Source organism: Lepisma saccharinum, chromosome 12, assembly GCF_977018435.1.
Source record: "Lepisma saccharinum chromosome 12, izLepSacc3.1, whole genome shotgun sequence".
Classification (NCBI taxonomy): Eukaryota; Metazoa; Arthropoda; class Insecta; order Zygentoma; family Lepismatidae; genus Lepisma; species Lepisma saccharinum.
In genome coordinates, this window is record NC_139240.1 from 64,912,162 (window position 1) to 64,930,909 (window position 18,748).

At 38.0% G+C, this 18,748-nt stretch overlaps 2 protein-coding genes across 3 annotated transcripts in view; one reads left to right on the forward strand and one right to left on the reverse strand.

Annotated features, from left to right (window-relative positions):
* Nucleotides 1–5,594, forward strand: part of LOC145996171 (activating signal cointegrator 1 complex subunit 2) — a 59,862-nt gene extending 54,268 nt beyond the window's left edge. Inside the window, exon 15 of the mRNA XM_083132522.1 lies at nt 5,295–5,594. Coding sequence (XP_082988648.1) covers nt 5,295–5,434 — 140 coding nt within the window. The 3' untranslated portion in view covers nt 5,435–5,594. The remainder of the gene's footprint in view (nt 1–5,294) is intronic.
* Nucleotides 5,595–11,356: 5,762 nt separating this feature from the next.
* LOC145996173 (polypeptide N-acetylgalactosaminyltransferase 1-like) overlaps nt 11,357–18,748 on the reverse strand; it is a 125,558-nt gene continuing 118,166 nt past the window's right edge. For both annotated transcript variants that reach the window (XM_083132526.1, XM_083132527.1), the window contains exons 11-12: nt 16,407–16,673; nt 11,357–13,292 (exon numbers count right to left, since the gene is read on the reverse strand). In XM_083132526.1, the coding sequence (XP_082988652.1) occupies nt 13,152–13,292; nt 16,407–16,673 (408 nt within the window). In that variant the 3' untranslated portion in view covers nt 11,357–13,151. The remainder of the gene's footprint in view (nt 13,293–16,406; nt 16,674–18,748) is intronic.

Genomic DNA, 18,748 nt, shown 5'->3' on the forward strand with positions numbered 1-18,748 from the left:
GCTCTAATTGCCATAAGCTACCTTCAAGTCGAATTTCACCTCTCTATCTTAAGAAGTAACATTTTTGAATATGGCGTCCATCAACTTCCGGTTTTCCACAATCATGTTTATTTGCCATGCTTTAATTAGTATAAGCTATCGTTGAACCGAGTTTCACTTCTCTATCTTAAGAAGTAACATTTTTCAATATGGCGTCCATCAACTTCCGGTTTTCCACAATCATGTTGATGTAGCCGTGCTCTAATTAGCATAATCTACCTTCAAACTCAATTTCACTTCTCTACCTATTTTAAAAGTAATGGGGCCTACTGCACATGCCTCCTAGTAACAGGTTGCCTGAATGACGAATATCGACCTTCTGCGCAGGTCCTTGTAATTAGTATAATATACATGAGCTTGTTGAAACTAATTGTTTCTATTGTTAATAGTTTGCCAGAGTGACGGTCTTCAAAATTTTTTCCATAGCTGATACCATTATTAACAAATTAATGAAAGATAAACTAGATAGCATTTATACATATTTTTCGGATAAATAAAATCCAGAAAGATCACGAATTACTTTTTTCTAAAGTTATTATAATTAGTTTTAAACAAAGAAGTGTATATTTATCGGTATTCCATTTGCTGCTGTGGAATGTTGATTGACAGTAAACTGTTATGATACGTACTGTAAGTTCCTGTTACAAATGTTACCCGCTTCATCCATTTCTATCCACGTACCGGTATTTTAATAACAAGCGCTGGTCATTGTGCTTCAGTACCGGTTACCAACTTGTGGTTCCATTTCGTACCCGGTAGCCACCGTTCAGGTACAGTATGTACGGGTACGATCGTACCCGTTCCATCCGAGACCCGTTCCACTCAGTACCTGAAGCGAATGGGTCGTTGAGTAACGGTACGCCTAATTTACCCAGGTTGTAGGTAGGTCCAATCTGTCCGGTACTGTGTGGAACGCCAATGCCATTGTAACTCCTATGGATAGTTCCGTTCGTAACTTGACAGCGTTACAAGTTGGGTTACGTTACAGGTCCCTGTTAGAAACATTAAAATATAACATTACAATGTGTTATTTCACATTTCGTGTTTTCGTCAAAAATGAAATATGCATACCTCTATGTATCGTAAAATATCAGTTGCAATTTATTTGGCGGTACAGATCGATACTTTTTCGACATTTTGGTCTTTCACGGGATCCGCAAATATGCCAAGTGTCACTTTCGCAAAGACTCGTTATCTTCGAAATTATGCAAAATTCTTGAATATTTTAAAGTAAGAATCTGGGTAAATTGATGGATATAATTACAATGGAATGCTTACACGCTAATATTAATTAATATTTTGAAGGTAAAAAAAAAAAGGTAAAGTGTTCCCCTGTGCATAGCACCACGCCATGAAGGCGTATAGGGGGTGTGGGGGTAACGCCCCACACTTTCTTGATCCGGTCGTGAGTGGGGTGATGTGATCAGCATCATGCCCCTGACCGCCTTTACCCCCCAGGGTTTCCCCCAGGTACCCATGTTATTCGACGCTGGGTGGGCGCCGGGGCCGCTTTCACCGTTAGAAAAGTTCCCGGATTTGAACCGGCCGGGGATCGAACCCGGGACCTTGAGCATGGTAGTCAGACGCGTTACCGACTGAGCCACCGTTTGAACAACTTTTAATTATTACAGTTTTCAAGTATTAATCGGTGAGTGTATCGGCATCGACTGGTGACATCGGCTCAGCTGTAATACGCACATAGACAAGATCACAAAGATTCAAGTGGCAGAAATTGTGGCAAGGGCCAAGGTTGATTTGATAACTTGGTAGAGCATTGACATAGAACACCAAAGCCTCAGGTTCGATCCGTGGTTGAGCCATAATTTTTAACGAGGTTTAGGCTGATACCACTTTGAATCAATACTCTTAAATGATTATCACCCATGTTTGGTAATTGTATCAACTAAAATTTATTCAAAATATTCATTAATTAGTGTGTAACGTTTAAATATTAAATTTTGATTATTACCTAACACTTGGTTTCGGCCTGCAAGCATATATTTTGTTTTCTCTTTGCTAACTTTGAAACCTATCTCTTTAGCTGCTTTGAAAAATATTTTAGCATTATTCTTAATTGTATTTATATCATTCCCTAATAAGTCTACATCATCTGCATATGCTAACAACTTAGTCACACAGTTTAATTTTAGTCCTTTGTTAGTTTCTTTTACCTTCCTAACAGCATATTCTAAGGCAAAATTAAAGAGCAATAGAGATAATGCATCTCCTTGTTTTAACCCATCATGAATTGTAAATTTGTCAGACACATTAATATGCACACGAATTTTACTTTCTGTTTCACCGGTGCATACTTTTCACAAAAATATGTGGGCGTACCCAAAAGAAACCGAACTAATTTTTTGTGAACTTATTTATTCACAATTTAAGCACAAACCTTCAATCCCCTTCAAAGTACTCTCCACTTGCATTAAGACACTTGTCCAATCTTTGATTCCATTTTTCAAAACATTTTTTAAAGTCATCTTTTGTGATGCATGACAGCACCTCCGTCGTTTTTTTTCTTCACCTCAGCAACATCAGCAAAACACTTTCCTTTCATATCTCCTTTCATTGTAGGAAAAAAAAAGTTGCATGGAGCAAGGCCGGGTGAGTAAGGGGGGTGAGGAACAGGGGTCTTACCATTTTTGGTCAAGAATTGTGTGAGCCGGGACATTGTCATGATGGAAAAACCAATCACCCAACTGCCACAAATCGGGTCGCTTCAGCCACACACTGTTGCATAATAGTTTCAAAACTTCCAAGTAGAAAGCCTGGTTAACTGTCTGAGCCTGTAGAACAAACTCTGAATGGACGACTCCTCTCACATCAAAAAAATAAAGCAGCATTGTTTTACTGTTTGATTTCATCTGACGAGCTTTCTTGGGGCCCCACTGGCTTGATTGTTGCTTCGATTCGGGGTCATAAGCATAGCACCACGTTTCGTCACCTGTGATAATTTTTGAAAAAAAAGTTTGGATCATTTTGGGACTCTTCTTTCAAAGCACGACATGCTTCCACGCGACCTTGTTTTTGTTCAGCAGTTAGCAGTCGTGGCACGAATTTGGCAGCCACCCTTTCATTCCCAAAATCGTCTTGTCAAAATTCGCTGCACTAAACTCCAAGTCCCTCCCGACGGCTCCGCAATTTGTTCAATGGTCCGTCGTCGATCTTCGTTGATGATTTCACGAATTTTTTCGACATTGTCATGTGTTTGGCCCGTGGAAGGACGACCGGAACAAGGTTTGTCATCAATTGACATTTCACCATTTTTGAAACTGGAAAACCACTCAAACACTTGAGTTTTCCCCATAGCATCGTCCTTGTACACCGTTTTTAACTTCAAGAGTTTCTGTTCCATTCTTTCCGAGCAAAAAGCAGAATTTCACCACCGCACGCTGTTCCCGAAAATCAGCCATTGCAAAAACTACGATCGCACAAAACAGCTGTCACTCTAAACTCCGCCGAAACGTGTCCTGACATGCTTCAGCGACGGCACTCGGCTTACAGACTCAGGAAGGTTTGATCTATGCGCTCCTAGCGGCAAAATGCGGTACTACAAAAGCTCTGCCCACCAAGTTCAGTTTCTTTTGGGTACGCCCACGTATTACTTTTGCATTTAATGATTAGCCATTATCATGTTGAATGCAAGATAAAAATTCTTATTGTAATGAAATCCCTGTTTCACTTTTAAAATGCTAATTTATTGTCAGGCTGCAATTAAAATTGATTCGTAATTAAAGAATTTCTGGGCTATTTTCATGAGTTAAGTCAGTAATTTTGACCCTTTGACTAGTTTCCAGCCTTGCACACAGATACCTATTTCTTACATAGTGTTCGTTTGTGGAACGAATAGTAAAAAATAGTAAACACCTCTTTGTTTGCTATGCATGTTAAGTGTGTGACACCTGATCTTTAAGACTGAAATGATGTATGGGCCTCCTGTATCCATCCCATCATCAAAATTAACCTCAGAGCAGTGGTTCTCAACCATCGCGAGCCTGCAACCCGGTAAATTTGTTTCTTAAAAATCGATGCCCTCATCTCAAAATTATTAATCGTAAACTTTTTTTTAAAATTTAATATTAATAAATAAATTATCGCATAATCATGGAGAGCAATAGTTCAATTATGTCTCGGTTTGTTGAAAATATAACATTTTGTTTAACCCCTCAAGTGTGGAATTTGTTCAACAAGTCGCTACTGGAAAATGAAGGTTTTTTCATCAAGTTCAGTTGAACAAAATTTATTGAAATAATACACCAATATTTGCATGCCTTTTTCTTTTATAAAGTTTTTATCTATACAAAGGCTTTCATATTTCACGACAAATGTAAATCATACAATGATGCACAAATATAAATACAATAATACACAAATACTTATACAATAATACCAACATACAGTAATACACAACATGTTGGCATGTGCTGCTGTAGTGGGGAAGACGTATATAGTCGTATATAGTAGCAAGAAAGGAAAAAGATGAAAAGAAAGAAGACCAAACTAATTTTTCCTTTCTTCTTTTTTCTTTTCATAGTCTTCTTCTTCTTTTTCATCTTTTTCCTCTCTTGCTACTATTTTTTTTGTTTCTACTACAGCTAGAACTATCTCACCAAACGTCTGTGTGACTATATACGCCTTCTGCACTACAGCAGCACAATGCGGAGGGCGTATATATACGCCATCCGCACTTAAGGGGTTAAATTAGTTAGTTGACAACTGGATCTAATTGAATCTTTTAGTTTCCTCTGGCCAATATCATTAAATTAATTTGGGAAGTTCTGATTTTCATTGCCATATTCCGTTTCGAACACCAAAAAATTTCAATTAATAAGAATATTTTCACTTTAGTATATTTATTCATGAAAATAGCTGGGCAAACTACATTGACCGTGCTGACCACCCGTCAACCTCAAAATTTGGAGGCCAGGAGCAATGTGAACCTCGGTTAGATTGTTTGATTCCTCGCCAGGAGAATTTTGGATTATCATAGTGGAAACCCGAACGAAGGCCATCTTTCCAAGTGGTTGCCAGCTCATGCTGCAAGTTGTGAACTTCCTGAGAACCTATCACGGCCTGGTGTAATTGACGCCAGGATCCGTTACTGGACCATGACCCGCTGGTTCAGAAACACTGTCTTAGAGACAAGGAAAAGAAGCATAAAAAAATTGCAAACACTTCCAAACAATTTGTTTGTTTAGATTTATTTTTTAAACTACTCTCTACTTGTTTTTTTTCTTCCTTTTTTTCTTAAGGAAAAGCAAAAGGACAGGGCCAGGAGAAGAACGTGCAGGTAAACAGGCAGCATAAAGAAGCTCACAAATCGTCTCGTGGAAATCATAATCGGAAAAACTTTTCCAATAGGAAGCGAGCGCAGGGAATGATCCCTTCGTAGCATAAGCCAGCTCCAAAGGAAAAGCATTTCATCGAAATCAGGAAGTTTGGCTGTGCTTGAAACAGTAACAATACCAGTTTTTTTTCCATGTAAAAAGTATATTGTAAAAATAATTATTTTGTGAAAAAGAGAAATATTAAAATTATTATTTCATTTCGTACATTGTCTGTTTTTATTGTTACCCGAAAAACTTCAAAACTATTTTGTACGTGCAAGTTGCTTCAGTTCAATGCTTCAGACCTGTTCTTCAGGGAGGCCCAGGAATTTAAAACATCAAAAAAGTTTAGAAAAAAATAAACAAAGAAGGATTAAAGAAAGACACCGATACCGATTAGTCTGTTCTATTCATAATATGAAAGCATAAAACCTATCTATATCTTGGTTTTGGAACACATTTGTGGATACAGTTTTTAGTCGTAAGCCTAAGCCAGATGCACTTATTAATTAAGGAGTTAATTATGGGCTTATTAATGCACTTTTTTTTTTCCTGCCTCCAAGATGAAATTGTTAGCACAACATACTACGATGTCAGGGGTCCCAGGTTCGAATCCCAGCCTAGGCATGGGTGTCCATGTCTCATCACTCATCCTCATCTTCGCGATTAGCCAAGAGTGGCAGAAAAGGGAAGTAAAATAAACCAAAATATCCATCTGTGAATATATTTTTTTTACTCATTTTAAATTGGATTGCTGCACTCTCAGTTGTATGAATCAATAAATTTTATATCAGTAGAATTTTGATTTTGATCTTTAAAACAATTAGTTTCAAGTATTTCGTCAAATGGCCAGTCTTTTCGTTATCATTTCTTCGAAATTTCTTCGCAGAACAAGACAAATTGGGCGATATTTAATCTGTCTCTCGTCCCAGTTCGCTTCTTTCTTTATTATGATGACAGTAAGCTCCTTCCAGGGTGTAGGAAATTTTTTAACTTCCAAGCAGCTGTTGAAGATGGGGATGTTGTCTGGTCCAGGTGTTTTCTTGCTTTTCAGTGTCATAATCTGGATGGCCACCTCCTCCTCCATGAAGGGCAGGTTCGATGTGGTGTTGTATGTGTTGTACATGTCCTGGATCTTTAGTCTTGTATTTTTATGGTCATCTTCATTTTCCATTACGTCATCCAAAATGAGTCTGTTTAGTAGTTGTTCTGCCGTATCATGTAGGTCTGTGGTGCCTACCTTGATTTGTCCAACTCCCATTTTGCAGAGAATTCCCCATTTGTCTTTGACTAGTTTATTTGTGACAAAGTTATTCCAATGTTAAGTTTTGTAAGATCTCGGTTTACTTTGATATCTTTTTTTTGTGGCCACCCTGTATAATTCCAAATTGTTTAATCTGATTTTGTTTTTTGATATATTTTTCGTATTTTCCTCACAAATGCTCTGAGCTTTGTTAGATTTTTATTCCACGGTTTATTGTTTTGTTTAGCATGTTTTTTTTTGGTGTTGCTTTTGTAATTTCATTATGTACTGTTTCTGTAACTACTCTGCATTAATTGTTTTCATGGAGTCCCCCTCTTGTTTCTGGCAACTTAACTTTTTCCATTGCATTTTTGTATAATTTGAAAGTAATCATGTTATGATCACTGGAAATTCTCATGCCGTATACTTTCCATTCCTTCACTTTCCCTAGTAATCTGTTATTTGAGAAGATTTCAATGGAAGCTCCCCACCCTGTGCCCATACCACCACGGGGAGGGAGAGTTTGCATGCATTGTTATAAGTGTTGCACGCGTTGCCCATTTTTTTTCTAGAAACCATGCAATACTAACAGTTGGGCTGAAAAGTTCATAGGCTGACTCATAGATGGCGTTACTAGAATTAAATCCATGTGATTTTTACTTAGTACTAACCTTCAAAAGATACGTGTATAAATTTCACAGCTGCCGGATAATTAGTTCGTGAGATATAGCATTGTGAGTGAAGCAGCTTTTGTTATTGTGAAAAAATGGATAAAAAAGAATTTCGTGTGTTAATAAAGCATTGCTTTTTGGCGAAAAAAAATACTGTTGAAGCCAAGGCTTGGCTTGATAAACATTATTCGGACTCTGCACCAGGAAAATCAACCGTTGAGAAGTGGTTTGCTAAATTTAAACGAGGCGAAATGAGCATCGAAGGCGATGCACGCAGTGGACGCCCCAAAGAGGCTGTTACCGACGAAAACATAAAAAAAGTCCACAAAATAATTTTAAATGATCGTAAAGTGAAGTTGATTGAGATAGCTGAGACTTTAAAAATATCAAAGGAACGTGTTGGACATATTGTGCATGAATATTTGAACATGCGAAAGCTGTGTGCAAAATGGGTGCCGCGCGTGCTCACAATCGATCAAAAGCAACAACGTTTTGATGATTCGGAGCAATGTTTAGCGATATTCAACCGTAATAAACACGAATTTTTCCGTCGATATATTACAATGGATGAAACATGGCTCCATAACTACACTCCAGAGTCCAATCGACAGTCAGCCGAGTGGACTGCACGTGATGAACCGAATCCAAAGCATGGAAAGACGCAACAGTCGGCTGGCAAGGTTATGGCATCAGTATTCTGGGATGCGCATGGTATTATATTCATCGATTACCTCAAAAAGGGCCAGACCATCAACAGCGATTATTACATAGCGTTGGTGGGGCGTTTAAAAGATGAAATCATGAAAAAACGGCTCCATTTGAAGAAGAAAAAAGTGCTGTTTCATCAAGACAATGCACCGTGTCACAAATCAATGAAAACGATGGCAAAATTGTATGAATTAGACTAGGAATTGCTTCCCCATCCACCGTATTCTCCAGATCTGGCCCCAGTGACTTTTTCCTGTTTGCAGACCTTAAAAGAATGCTCGCTGGAAAGAAATTTAGCACTGATGAAGAGGTAATCGCCGAAACTGAGGCCTAATTTGAGGCTAAAGAGAAATCGTACTATAAAAATGGCATCGAAAAATTGTAAGACCGCTATAATCGTTGTATCGTCCTCAAAGGCAACTATATTGAATAATAAAATCGACTTTTGTCAAAAAAATATTTTTTACTATGTTAGCCTACGAACTTTTCAGCCCAACTGTTATAACTGTATTGGCAGTAACGGTTTATCAAAATAAAGGAAAAATGTTCTACGGATAAGCAATTGACTTGAACTAAGCAACAATTTGATGTTGGTAGTTTCCTCCGCTTTTCAACAGTCGACAGCAACAATTTTATGTTAAAATCACGTCTTGCCAGTCTCAGGATCATTCTTTTATACAATTGCCCACGCTGCAACTGTAACTTGCTGCTGCATATTCAGCACCTTCTTGGATATTGACTTACGCTGGAATGCATGACTCTTACCTCAAATGAAATAATGAAGTTTCAAGTTTAATATACCATTCACCATTTTCCTCTACATTGTACAGTAACACACTACATTTACTTCAAATGTGTAGCCATATTTCTGACTCGCCCTGTATATGTCTTCTGATCATTTTTATCAGATTTTTGAGTTACAGTGAATTGAATGAATGCCCACAATATGCTAATGGGTTCAATTAAAATGGTCAAAAAATTTGGATAAAAAAATACTTTAATTACTCACCTCCTTGATGTGGCAAGATTCAGTTGTTTATAACTTTTTGTATTGGTGGGAGGGTATTTCTTTGTTTTGATGTTCATGAAGCTAATGAAAACAAACAGCATTTTTCAACATTACGAGAGGGTGCTGATAAGTTCCTGGCTTTGCTCTCTTCCCATTGTTTCCCATTCGCGATTCATATCTCATTTGAAAGTGTGTAATATGAGTATGTTATGGTGCAAAAATAATATTCCTCCCGTAATAGCATCTTTCAAAGTAGTCATGGCGGAGGCACAAGTCAGTTTCATGACGCCGGAGTTTCGGGGTGTGATAAAGTTTCTGTTCCTCCAAGGAAAGTCTGAGATGTCACAAACACTGGGAGCTAAGTGTCCTTCATACAACACCATACAAACATGGAGAGCTTGATTCAGGACTGGACATTTCAGCGTCGAAAACGAGGTCTGCAGTGGGCACCCTTCATCAGTGACGGATCCGGCAACATGTGATGCTGTGCATGACATGATTCTTATGGATCGGCGAATATCAGCCAAAGAGATTGCCGAGATAATGAACATCTCCCGAAAATGTGTTGGATTCATCATACATGATGTACTGGACATGAGGAAACTTTCTGTCAAATGGGTTCCGAAATGCTTGAACAGTGATCAGAAATGGCAGAGAGTGAAGATATCGGAGGCCATTTTGGCTCGATTTCGTGCTGGTGAAGAGGATTTTTTGGGCAGATTAGTGACTGAGGATGAAATGTGGCTTCATATCTATGATCCCAAGGATCAGTCCATGGAATGACACCAGAAGGGGTCACTCCGTCCGAAGAAGTTTTGTGCACAAAAGTCATCCAAGAAGGTGTTGGTGTCAATGTTTTGGGACAGGAATGGGATTTTGATGCTGGACTACCTCCAGGTTGGTTCTACGATAACTGGTGAATACTACGCAACCCTTCTGGGTCAATTAATGGAGGTTATCAAGAAGAAACGCCGAGGGAAATTGACAAAAGGCATCTTATTTTTACAGGACAAGACCAACATTATGATGAACAAATTCCATTCCCGGGGTTTTGAATTGGTCGAACACCCACCATATTCACCTGATTTAGCCCCCTCTCTGATTATCAACTGGTCCCACACCTGAAAGGACATCGAGTTAGTGACATTTCTGACATGATTGAAGCCACAGAGAGCTGGTTTCAGGAGCAATCAAAGAACTTTTATTTGCAGGGGCTACAGAAGTTTCAGAACAGATGTGCTAAATGTGTTAGGCTTAGGGAAGAATATGTTGAATAAATATTTAAAAACACTAAGTTGCTGACCAAGGCAGTTTATTAACATACAAAACACTTAACAGGTAACGTTTCAACCCTGTATCAGGGTCTTCCTCAGACGAAGAACTAAACTAAAATGACGAAGTATACTACACACACAAAGATTACATACACATAGCAGGGTCACTAGCCACACAACAACAAATCAAGTTAACATTCCTTATCTAGGAAGTCATTTTAGTTTAGTTCTTCGTCTGAGGAAGACCCTGATACAGGGTCGAAACGTTACCTGTTAAGTGTTTTTATCTTAATAAACTGCCTTGGTCAGCAACTTAGTGTTTTTAAATATGGAAACAAGGCTTAATTATATTACTATTGAATAAATATGTAGTACCATCACTCTATCTCAATTATTTCTGGGTAAAGCCAGGAACTTATCAGCACCCCCTCGTACCCGAGTCTTGTTAGTGAAAGTTTATTCTCTGTACAGGTATTACCTTTTTCACCTCCTTCAATATAAAGGATGTCTCAACAAGAACGCTGGATTTAGTAACTTGAAAAAATGGCATATATTTCTACATCATTACAAATAGTACATTTTGGCAGTTGAGTGTGAAAAACAATATCTGTCATTTGTGCCCCACCACTTGCTCTTATCGATGAAATTACTGATGACTCTCGCACACAGTTACTCCTCGATTGGCAGATGACACGTCAAATTCCCTCGAGTTCTGGTAGGGTTCGTTTGGGAATTGTTTTCATTAACCTGCGATTTCACATACCCCCAAAGGAAGAAGTCGCAAGGTGTCAGGTCACATGACCTTGCTGACCAGTTCTGGTCGCCATTGCGCAAATGGACTCTGCCTGGAAATTTGTCGTGCAGCAAGGCAATCGTCTCGTGGGAAGTGTGGCAGGTAGCGCCATCCTGCTGGAACCACAAGTGTTCAATATTCACACCATTCAAGTAAGACCACAACCAATAGTTTTTTTTAGAACAGTGCCACCAACCGTACAGCTGGACAATGGCTCAATACAAATCTGACATTTTTGTTGGGCACTCTTTACATCATCATAAATGCCAACTTCCAGTGAAGGATATATGAAGATTACCAAAACTAGAAATGTAAAATGTTTATTCTAAATAAAAAGTACAAATGCCTTTGTATTTACACTTCAAAAAAATGTAAATGCTACAAGAACTGTACACATCCATAGCACCGTCTTTTCTATCTAGCAATAAAATATAATTTAGTTTGTACATAGTATTATATAAAAAATTGTATTTTCTTGAAACAAATACTTTATAAAATACGAGATTTCTGTACTTTTTGGAAGTTTTCTACAAATGCGGTGGTAGTTTTTTCCATAAAAATACAATATAAACACATTACATTTTATTACCTACTGTACTTTCTGTATTTTATGGTACCACATAAATGTTGCAATTTACGGAAGAGTCAGAAAATGTGATGTGTATATTTCCTAGTGATGGTCACAACAGGTTAATGAGCAATCTCAGTACACATCCTGCTGGGTTAAAATGGAAATATATATAAGATGATTTTGGTCTTTAAGACATGCTTAAAGCTCTTCACAGAAAAAGACATGTAGTCAACCAATCCAGAAGAGCCGGAAGATGATTTGAAGAATACAGTAGTTCACAGCATAGAAAAGAAGGCCATTGTTAAGTAGACTCAATCAAGGATTAATACTATGAGTAGATGGGCAAGTGTTCAGTTTCAATTCCTGTTTTCTACTTTCATTTTTGTAACTAAATCAAAAAGTTAATACAGTGAAACCTTGATTATACATTTTCCAAGAGACTGTGGCTAAAGAACTCAAAATGCAAAATTGAAAACATATTTTTTGTATACTCTAATACAATACATAAAAATATAAAATCGTGGGACTTGAACTGGTGGTTCCACTGTACATATCTTCTTTGAAACTATTATGAGTATGAAATTTACCTTATGCATGATTGAAACAAAATATGACGTTATTTATTCATTCAAATTAACCTTTGTGCACAACAGTGTATTAACAAAACACTAACCAAAATCAATTTTAATCAAATATTGTGAAGCAATATATGCATGAGAATGTATGTGTAACAATTTTTAATTTCAAATAATAAATAATGTCTTCAGTAACGAAGTGGGCACACAGTAGAAATCCAGTTTCAGACCGCATCCGAATCAGAAGCAGATGTCGCCTAGATCACCGTTCTACCTGCGGAATATGCCTATCACCGTTGTCCAAATTGGTGGCATAGGTGGAGTTGAAGGGGAGAGGTGTAAGGCCCGACAGGTGCACTCTTCAACTAGCTGTGACCCTGCACTTGGCAGCCATACTGCAACTTTCACTTTGCAAACGCAATGTTTACTGAATAGGCGATGTGAAACTCAGTGCCACTTGGACATTTTATCGACAACACTGTATGTAGAAAAATTGTAACAGAAGAGATGGCATGCCACATTTTTAATATGAATACTGGTAGGTGGAAATCATTGTTGTTTGGTTGGCGTTTGCCTTCTGCTTCCGTAGTGTACGCCTGCGCCCCAGATTGCTGTAGGTGACGTTTGAGCTGACACTTGTTGGGAAAGGTGGCAACCGTCCTGCAAGGGGACGTACATTCGGATGACTTCGACGGCACACGAAATCAACGGGAGATAATGGGACAGAGCACTTGCCAATTCGGACACGGCCTTACACTTTCTATTGATAACTATGTCATGTGAAATATTCGTACAGGCAACTTCGTGGGACAAAAATAGTCTAGGAATCAAACTGGTAAAGTGTAGAATATTCTATTCTGACATTCGTTACTATCACAGCTTCTACGTATCATATAGTTCCATGGAATGTTCAAGTCTTGACACTTCACTTGGAATGTTCACTTCCATGGAATCTTCTCAAAGAACCATTGCTGACTTGGATTGCCAGAGCATGAGTTAATTACAAGTCCATCGGCATCAGTAGTGCCTGATGGGAGGTCCAGGCACATATTACTTGGAAAATGCACCAATGTTTTGGTCTGTGAAGAAACAAACATTTATTATTAGCAGAATTTACCACCAGATGCCTCTGTTCAGATAGACTCTATAGAGATTATTTTAGAAAAAAAGAACATGCCCAGATGGAATGACATTCATGAGAGATGAACGGATGATTACTAGTTAAAACTACATTATTTTTATGTATTTACTACCATAATTCATTTTCTCGTGCCTTCATTCATTGCACTGTAAGCCTAATTTCTATCACATGTATCTAGACAACAGAAAAAGCCAATTTACTTGGTAAAAAATAAAGTTCGCGTGCAATTTGCACCATGCTATGGGACATATATAGGTGGGTTGGGGTAGATCACCACACATTCTATCGATCTCGGCCATTTTGGGGGTGATGTGATCAGGTACGTATTTAATTGAGACTGGGTGAGCTCCAGAGCTGTTTCATGCAGGGACAAGGCAGGAAAATTCTGGCAGATCACCCACCCTGGATATTGAACCTGGGCCTCCCGCATGGCAGTCAAACGCCCTCTCGACTAAACCACAGCAGCTCCTAAATTTACTTGAATGTTCTAGAATGATTGTAAACAGATGTAATGTTTTAGAATTTGGAATATCGTAGTGGTTTCCCTAGAGGAGAATTTTCGAAAATGTCTTCCCTGCCATAGACGAAAGGTGTATCACAGCCTGAAGGGCTGCTATAAGCTGAAGTCTCTGCACTCAAAATGTCTTTGAACCCACAAAAATTATAGTTGTCATTGTTTGCTGACAAGAAAATTATGAGTTCATAAAGTACTATATATATCTTATGAAATTACTTAGGAGCAGTAGCAATGTAGGTGCGCAAACAACTGAAATCGTTCCTGCAACTTTCCTGGTGACGAATGATGATGAGATTCTCTTGGTTTATCAACCAGTCAGTTCTGGATAGTCTTCCGAGCTTTCGAAAGCTAACATTACTCAGGGATTCCTGATGGTGGGAGTGACCTTTAGTGTTGGGTGATATATTGTTCAGACGATATACCACGATATTGAAAAAATATCATCCAGGCAATATCAACTAAATGATATATCGTCATGATATTTTGACGATATATATCGTGTCTGTGATATATCATCACAATATTTTGGTGATATAATGTCACAATATTTGATGATATTTCATCACGATATTTTAGCGATATATATCATGTCAGGGATATATTATCATGAAAAGATATATTGTCTGTGACAATGTTTTCTTGACGATCGATATCAAATGTCCGATATCGTCCATCCCTAGCGACCGTAGCTCTCAAAAGCTTGGAAGACTATTCAGAACCGACCTTTGAAGATGAGAATGCCCTTAGCTTTTGGAAGCATATGCGGAACCAACCTCGCTATGTCAAGAGAATCCCTTCATAAAACAATTTAGTCAATAAATTATAGACACATTATTAACACATTACGTTTAGAGTGCCTGAAACCAATAAGTCGCTGACCAAGGCAGTTTATTAAGGTAAAAAAAAAAAACTTAACACGTAACGTTTCGACCCTGTATCAGGGTCTTCCTCAGACGAAGAACTAAACAAAATGATGAAATAAACTACACACAGAAAGATTACATACACATAGCAGGGTCACAAGCCACACAACAACAGTCCTTATCTAGGAAGATTTCTGCAAAGGAATTAAACATATCACCTCCTGACAGTTGTTGACTAATGGGTCTACTACACTGACAGGTGATTGGCAGGTCAAGATCAGCAAGAGTCTAAGAACCACCTGCTCACCACTCCCCCACCCCTCCTGCCTTTCTGGTTATGGGTGAATACCTCCTCCTCTGGTCTTCTTCTTTTCTCTTCTTTCTTCCTTCTTCATACTTCTTTTTTCTTCATTCCTTTTCTTCATCCTTTCAACTTTCTCTAACACACTCTTCCATTCCTTGTTTATCTTGAGCCCTCCATTCCAATTCATGATGTCTTCTCCTTTCTTTTCTATTTCTTTGGCCTCCTTCCATTTTCTCACTAGTTCTCTCTTCTCTTTTCCTATTCGCCTAGCTGAATCCCATTCAACTTCATGTCCTGTTTCTCTAGTGTGTTTGAATATGGCATTCCTGTCTCTCTTCAATCTCACATCATCCATGTGTTGCTTTAACCTGTCTTTAAGTCTCTTCTTCGTTTCCCCTATATATACACTTTCACATCCTCTGCACTTCACCTCGTAGATAACCCCTTCCTCTTCCTCCTCTCTCTTTTCTTCTTTCTTCTTGCTGGCTATACTTAAAATAGTGCGTCCTCCCTTCCTGTAAGTTCTTATACCCACTTTCCTCAGCACTTTGCATATCTTCTCTGTGGCATCGCCCATACTTCTTATACCAAACCATCTCTCTTTTTCTTTTTCTTCCTTCTCTTCCAGTCCTCTCTCTTTTATCTCTTTCCTTCTTCTGTTGATGTTGTGTCTGTCTTTCTTTTCATAGCCATTCTCTTCTAGTTGTTCCCACAGGCTATTAATCTTGGTTTCTTCTTCCCCTTTCTCTGTGCATATCTTCTTTATTCGGTCTTCCATATTCCTTATAAAATTACGTTTAGTTCCATCACCCACATCACTTCTTTTGTGGCAGAACACTCCTGCCGAACACTTCTTTTGATACCATGTAGCCACTATCCCCATTCCTCTCTTCTTTTTCATCTCAATATCCAAGAAATTTAATGTTCCTTCCTGTTCCGTTTCGAGCTCAAGGAATATCCCTGCTTTCTCATCTTCTACATCTTTAACAAGCTTACTCAGCTGCCTTTTTGTTCCTTTCCATATCCCAAAGCAATCATCCACATATCTACAAAATAGACTTAACTTATCTCCTCCTTTCTCCTCTCCTCCTTATCTCCTTGATTTGTTGTTGTGTGGCTTGTGACCCTGCTATGTGTATGTAATCTTTCTGTGTGTAGTTTATTTCATCATTTTGTTTAGTTCTTCGTCTGAGGAAGACCCTGATACAGGGTCGAAACGTTACGTGTTAAGTTTTTTTTTTTACCTTAATAAACTGCCTTGGTCAGCGACTTATTGGTTTCAATATGGAAACAAGGCTTAATTATATTACAATTAGAGTGCCTGTGCGAAACAGAGAAATAACAGATCAAAATAACCACAAATGTTACCTGGTTATTGTAAACCCAGCGTTGTCTGTCGAGGTCATTACAGGCCATGATTCGAACTTTTGGGTGCATGCTAGTGACGTCTTTCTCTGGAGCATCCAAGCACACAGATTCGTCAGTCATGAGGTAACCTTTGGGAGAGAGCACAAACATTTGCAGAAGAGTTGGTTCGAAGGTGCAGCTCCCTAGAGTTGCCGGACCCATTGGCTGGTTTAAGCTGCCCTTCCCACCAGGTTTCTGCATACACTGGTCGGTTTTCTTGTTTTTGACCTGTAATAAACAAAAGGATAATTGTAATTCTTCACAGAATTAAGACACTAATTGAGATATGCATCATGCATAAACATACAGAAGTAGTATAAAAGTATATACTATTGGCGCGATAAATGATGAACCCCCCTCAGGCAGATTTGGCTACACTTAAAACTTGCTCAACATGCCCATATGAGCTTTTTGCTCAAGTGTGGTACTCCGTCTAATCCAACATTTTTGTAAAAATGCCCTCGGGAAGTTCCTGTGAAATGATGAGCCCCCTCAGATTGATTTGTCCACACTTACAAAAGGCACTTCTGTCAGATTGTTATCCATAAGCTTGTTAAAAATATGCCCCTCTTAATATTTTTTTTTGCCCTCACCTAAAACTAAGCCAAGATGCTCATAAAACCCACACCCACCCATATTTACTTCTGGATTAAGTTCAATTGGGCACCAGGTTCAACTCATGTATCTAATATTAAAACAATGCAATATGCAGAGGCCTTCTAGAATTGCTCTGTGACTCTCTCATTTCACATCATAAACATATGATTTTTCACCTATAAGAATAACACTACATATGGTGTCATCAGGGAGTGTATCGTGGAATTCACAGATAATTTTAATGTTTGTCCTGTCATTAACCACAACTTGTTTCCTTTTTGAAGTGTTGATGACAAACATGGGTCTCTGTGCTTTGAATTCATCTGGTGTGTAATACATGTCAGTATTGCCAGTAGTGACCCTTTTGTATGCTGTAAATGCTTCATATAATTTAAGGAAATCATCCTTGGACATGTCTAAATTATAATTTTCTCTAGGAAATACCTCATTTCTGCCATTTTTAAGATATATGTTCTTGATGTTGCAGTTATCAAATTTACTTGAATTTTTTTCCTGATTATTGTGTCTTCCAGTTTGAAACAGTACCACCACAAAATATGGCATCACAAAATTATCTACCAATCTTATATTTGAATTTGCCGGATAATCTGTACCATCGAGCTTTACAACATCAAATTTGATGTATAGATCTGCTCTGTGGGGGTGTATAAAGCCATCCCCTACATCAAGATCAACCTCAATTTCTGTGTTGGGTTGATTTAAATTTGCAAATGTCCTCCTGTTTGGGGGGAATGATTGTAGCTCATAACTCTCAATATTTTCCATTTTTTTTTGTATGTATTTTTATTTAAATATTAATCTCTATGATAGCAGTTGTTGTGGCTCCAGCAAAATCAACTAATTCTTCTTTTTCATTAGTGACCATCAATTCAATATAATCTATTCTATTATGGCACACAGGAAAATATAATGTTGGGGATGGAGTGTAGATGATGGGCTCCATAAATTCAGAATTAGGTTTAAATGTTGCAATGATGCCAGTTTGTTTGTGAGTGCCTATGCCATTTGATTTGGTGATCATACCCTCGGCCACATTACAGTGAATATTCAGAGTCTCTATGGCTAAGAATTTAGGTATATTAATAGCAGTGTGTTTGATGGCCGGTTCAAGTTTTGTGTTGTTCTCAAAGCCTAACAGCTCTCCTATAGTACCCAGATTCACTGTCTCTGTAGCAGATACAATCTCTACTCTGTGAGTGACAGAATTTTGAGTTAAAACTATACCTCTGGGTAATTGAGCATTTAGAGTGGACAGATTATACTGCCCTGGAGTGATGACAATATTTTGATCACCAACTGCAATTTTGTTGTTGTGGTGTGTAATATTAGGGATCAAGTACATGCCATAAAATGCTCTGAGAGCTATTGTTTTGGGATATACTATATCATCATGTAATTTGAGTTTCAATATTGAATTTTGGCTGGTGAGATGGAATACCCCCATGATGTTTTAAATACCACAAGGCCTTTTGAAAATTTTCAATTGATGGTTTATTTATTTGAGACATATATCTAAGAACAGATAAACACAAATGTCCACAATTAACATCTTTGAAATTTTGTACATGGGCATTATTGTAATAAAGATTAGTTGATTTTAGATATTTTACTAAATTTTCAGGTGGAACACCTCCAAATGAATCAAACACAAATGCCTCATTTTTTAAATATTTAAGATAACAGAT